Source organism: Myotis brandtii, unplaced genomic scaffold (assembly GCF_000412655.1).
Source record: "Myotis brandtii unplaced genomic scaffold, ASM41265v1 scaffold90, whole genome shotgun sequence".
Lineage (NCBI taxonomy): Eukaryota > Metazoa > Chordata > Mammalia > Chiroptera > Vespertilionidae > Myotis > Myotis brandtii.
Genome location: NW_005371694.1, coordinates 2,215,172 through 2,220,576, shown reverse-complemented (window position 1 = coordinate 2,220,576; position 5,405 = coordinate 2,215,172). Strand labels below are relative to the sequence as shown.

At 37.2% G+C, this 5,405-nt stretch overlaps 1 protein-coding gene across 1 annotated transcript; it reads left to right on the top strand.

Annotated features, from left to right (window-relative positions):
• The first annotated feature begins 2,785 nt into the window (after window positions 1-2,785).
• LOC102249714 (zinc finger protein 706) lies at window positions 2,786-3,345 on the top strand. The gene has a single exon (XM_005885320.2). The coding sequence runs from the start codon at window positions 2,807-2,809 to the stop codon at window positions 3,035-3,037; it is 231 nt and encodes a 76-aa protein (XP_005885382.1). The 5' UTR covers window positions 2,786-2,806; the 3' UTR covers window positions 3,038-3,345.
• The last annotated feature ends 2,060 nt before the right edge of the window (window positions 3,346-5,405 follow it).

The following is a 5,405-nucleotide window of genomic DNA, read 5'->3' as shown; positions in this document are numbered from 1 at the left end:
CCTCTGCTGCACTCCAGATGACAGTACTTTCCAGAAGGGGGTTTTTAAACATCTCTGGTACCCTGATTTGTGTAGCTATCACCCATAATGCCCCTTTATTTCCTAGCTCTGAAGACCAAGGGGGGGCTTGCATTCCTGGGTCCCATTGGACTATAACTAATCAGAGAGACCATTCCTGACAAGCTACCACTCCGGGATATTGCACAGACAACACACTGAAACACCACCCCCACCCCCATTCTTTCTATGAAATAGGACTATTTGCTGGTGCAGGAGCTTTGACTTGAGGGTCAGGCTTCTGGTTTGACACATATGTAAAGCCTTAAGGAAGTGCTCTTAGGGAACAGAGGCCAAGGGGTGCCATCTTTGTGCTCTCCTTCTGCCTCACTACAGCTTGCCAGCATCGTGGAGTAAAAAGCTTATACCTTTATCTGATGTTCTGATTTTTGCTATTGCTATCAGGAGACACTTCTACATGGTCTAGTCCTGGTGGCCAGTAGGGCTTATGCTCATAGATTCCATAGGACTGTAACCAATGGAAAAAGAGTTCTTAATCAGCTATCACCCTCAGGCCATAGCAAGAGGTAACAGACCCAAAATCTCTATGAAAGAGCCTATTAGCTAATCATCATTGATGCACCCTGAGAGATAGGCTTACAATGAAACACAAATCTGAGGACTGACTGTAATCCTTTCCATAGACCTCAGAGAGCAAATACTATCTCTGTACTCTCCCTCGGTCATGCTTTAGAGCACCAGTATCTCCTGGAGGGGAACAGTTAGGCGTGTCTGGTGCTGTGAGTTTTATGTCTGGTGCTCTAGTTTCTACACTACCACCCAGGGGACACCCCTTGACAACCTGGTTCTGGTGGCCAAGGGGCCTTGTATTCCTGAATTCCATGGGACTATAATAATCGGAGAGAAGGTTCTGGGCAGGCTTCTACCCCCAGGGCACTGCAAAGACAAGAGACTGAAACACATCCCCAGTATTTCTATGAGACAGGTCTACTTGCTTGTCCTGGAGCTTCAGTCTAAGGAGAAGGCTTCAGGATTGGCACACACGGAGGCCTTAAGAGCTACTCTCAGGGAACAGGCCAATGGACACCACCTTTGCACTTTCCCTCTGCCTCAGTACAGTTCACTGGTATCTCCAAGAAAAGAGCGTATACACTTGTCTGAAGCCCCTATTTCTATGACTACCACCCAGGGGACACCTCCATATCACCTGGCTCTGGTGGCCAGTAGGACTTATGCTTACAGTCCCATGGGACTATAAGGATAAAGATGATAAAGATAAAGATAAAGATAAAGATAAAGATAAAGATAAAGATAAAGATATACTGCCTGAGTGTCTGGTTTCCAATCAGCTTCAATCTGCTGACTGAGATATTCACCTTTGGAACACTAAAAAGTCTTGACATACCCTCAACTACTAAATAAAAAAGGTTGCTTGGCCATAACCCGTTTGGCTCAGTGGATAGAGCGTCGGCCTGCGGAGTGAAAGGTCCCAGGTTCGATTCCAGTCAAGGGCATGTACCTTGGTTGCGGGCACATCTCCAGTAGGGAGTGTGCAGGAGGCAGCTGATTGATGTTTCTCTCTCATCGATGTTTCTAACTCTCTATCTCTCTCCCTTCCTCTCTGTAAAAATCAATAAAATATATTTTTTTAAAAAAAAAAAAAGGTTGCTTGGAAAATTACAAAGGTTTGAGAGACAACAAAGAGTTAAGGCAGGACTGAACAATGAGATGCATCTGCTACACAAGGGCAGCCCTTTAAGAGTGGAAGAAGTGATTGTTTCATCTAAAGCATATAAACCAACACAGAATCAAACAAAATGAAGAAACAAAGGAATATGTTCCAAACAAAAGAATAAGACAAACTTCAAAAAAATTATTTGAAAAATAATGGCTAAAAACTTTCCTAATTTGGAGAAGGAAACAGACATCCAAATTCAAAAAGCCCAGAGAGTTCCAAAATGAAGAAACCAAAGAGATCCACACCAAGGCACATACAATCAAAATATCAAAAGTTAAAGACAAGGAAAGAATCTTAAAAACAGCAAGAGAAATATAACTTGTTACATACAGAAAACCCCAATGAGCTTAGCAACAAATTTTTCAGCAGAAGCTTTACAGGCTAGAAGGGCGTGAAATGATATATCAAAGTGCTGGAAAATAAGTATTTCCAACTAAGAATTCTATACCAGGCAAAATTGTCATTCAAAATTAAAGAGATCAATTGTTTTTTCAGACAAGCAATAGTTAAAGGAGATTATCATCAGTAAACCAGCCTTACATGAAATGTTAAAGAGACTTCTTTAAGCTGAAAATAAAGGGTGCCAATTAGTAACAAGAAAATGTATGAAAGAATAAATTTGACTGCAAAAGCAAATGTATAAAGGTAGTGAATTAATCATATATAAAGTCAATATGAAAGTTAAAAGACAAAGGTAGTAAAAAATAACTATAATAATTAATAGTTAAAAGATACACAAGATAAATAGATATAAAATGTAACATCAAAAACAAAATGGGGCATTAACCCATGAACCAGGAGGTTTATTACAGAGATGGAAGAAAGGTTCGACAACACAAATCAATCAACAGAATACATCATATTAATAAAACAAAATATAAAAATCATATGATCATCTCAATATATGCAGAAAAATTGCTAAAATTCAAAACTCATTTATGAAAAAAAAAAAAAACTTTCAATAAAAAAGGTATGGAGGGGGCCAGCGCGACCTGAAGAGGTGCAGGCGTGCGCGCGTGCTGGGCGAGAAGAAGCCCGCTGCCAGAAGATATGGCTCGTGGACAGCAGAAGATTCAGTCTCAGGAGAAAAATGCCAAAAAGCAAGCCGGACAAAAGAAGAAACAAGGACACGACCAAAAGGCTGCTGCCAAAGCTGCCTTAATATATACCTGCACTGTCTGTAGGACACAAATGCCAGACCCTAAGACCTTCAAGCAGCACTTTGAGAGCAAGCATCCTAAGACTCCACTTCCTCCAGAATTAGCTGATGTCCAGGCATAAAGTTGTTTACAGGTGAATTCATGACACCTTTGACTCTTCTACTGTCTCAGAACTTAGGTAACAAACCTGCAGCTGCTTTTCTAACAAACTGTTGATCAGCAAAAATAAAGGGGCTACAGAAACACTCATTTTTATGCTGTTCCCTTTTGGGCTTCATGCAAAGACAATTCTGTGTAAATGTACAGTTGACTCTAATTTGGAAATCTGAAAATCAGTCCATCCTTGTTATAAAAAAAATTTTACAATTGTAATTATATTGATGTTCATATTGTGTAAAATAACTCATTTAATAAAGTAGTATTTTGATTAAAAAAGGTATGGAGGGAATATACTTCAATATAATAAAGACTATATATGACAAGCTCAAAAATGACATCATCCTCAATGGTGAAAACCTGAAAGATTTTCCTCCAAGATCAGGAAAAAGGCACGGATGTTCACTCTTGCCACTTTTATTTGACATGATATTGAAAGTCCTAGTCACAGCAATTAGGCAAGAAGAATAAATTTTAAAAATCCAAATTGGAAAGGAAAACATGAAACGGTAATTATTTGCAGAAGTCATGATACCATATATAAAATACCTTAAAGACTCCACTGAAAAGAAGGCTAGAACCAATTTAAAAATTCATCAAAGTTGCAGGATACAAAATTAATATTTTAAAAATCTGCTAGGTGTCTATACACTGATAGCAAACTATCAGAAAGAGAAATGAAGAAAACAATCCAATTTATAATTATCCCCAAAGGAATAAAATATATAGGAATAAATTTAACCAAAGAGAAAGACCTGTATAAAGAAAACTATAAAACATTAATGAAAGAAGCTGAAGAAGACACAAATAAATAGAAGGATATCCCATACTCATGGATTAAAAGAATCAATATTGTTAAAATGTCCATACTACCAAAATCAATGCACAGATTCAATGTAATCCCTATCAAAATTCCAATGGAATTTTTCACAGAAATACAACAAATAACCCTAAAATTTATCTGAATAACCAAAGCAATCTTGAGAAGGAAGAACAAAGCTGGAGGCATGACACTCCCTGATTTCAAACTACATTATAAAGCTATTGTAATACATTGTAATACAGTATGGTTTAGGCATAAAAACCAATACATAGATCAATGGAACATAATTGAAAGTCAAGAAAGAAATCCACGTATATATGGTCAATTTACTTATGACAAAGGAGTGAAGAATATATAATGGGGGAAGGAAAGTTTCTTCAATAAATGGCCCTGAGACAACTGGACAGCCACATGCAAAATAATGAACCTGAACTACCATCTTACACCATAAACAAACATTAGCTCAAAATGAATTAAAAACTTAAATATAAGACCTCAAACCATAAAATTCCTAGAAGAAAACATAGGTGGTAAATCCTTGGCATAAATCTTGGCCATGTTTTTTTAATCGAAAAGCAAAAAACAAAAATAAACAAGTGGGACTACATCAAACTAAAGAACTTCTGCACCACAAAGTAATCATCAACAAAATGAGAAGATAACCTACTGAATGTGAGAAAATATATGCAAGTCATGTACCTGATAAGGGATAAATATCAAAAATATATAAAGAACTTGTACAACTCAGCAGCAAAAAAAAACAAAATCCAAGAAGCAACCAATGAATGCATAAATAAAAAAAAAAATCCGATTTTTAAAATTGGGCAAAAATCTAAATAGACATTTTTTCCAAAGAAGACATACAGATGGCCAAATGTAGAGGAAAAAAGATGTCCAATATCACTAATAATGAGGGAAATAAAAATCAAAACCACAGTGAGATATCCTTCACACCTATTAGAATGGCTGTTATTAAAAAGACAAAAATTAGCAAGTGGTGGCTATGATGTGGAGAAAAGGGAAGGAAACTTTGTACATTGCTGGTGGCACTATAAACTGATATAGCCACTATAGAAAACAGTATAAAGGTCCCTTTATAAATTCAAAACGGAACCATCGTCAGTGTGGCTTAGTTGATTGGAGCATCGTCTCGTGCACCGAAAGGTGGCAGGTTCAATTGCAGGTAAGGGCACATACCCAGGTTGCAGATTCTATCTCAGTCAGGGTGTGTATGGGAGACAACCAATCAATGTTTCTCTCTCTTTCACTCCCTTCCTCTCTCTAAGATTAAAAAAAAAAAATTCAAAATGGAACTACCATATGATCCAGTAATTCCATTGTGGATCCTTACCCAAGGAAACTAAAACATTAATTAAAAAAGATATATACACCCCCATGTTGATTGTGCATTATTTGTAACAATCATGATATGGAAACAACCAAAGAATTCATTGATGGATGAATAAAGAAAATGTGAGACACACACACACACACACACACACACACACAC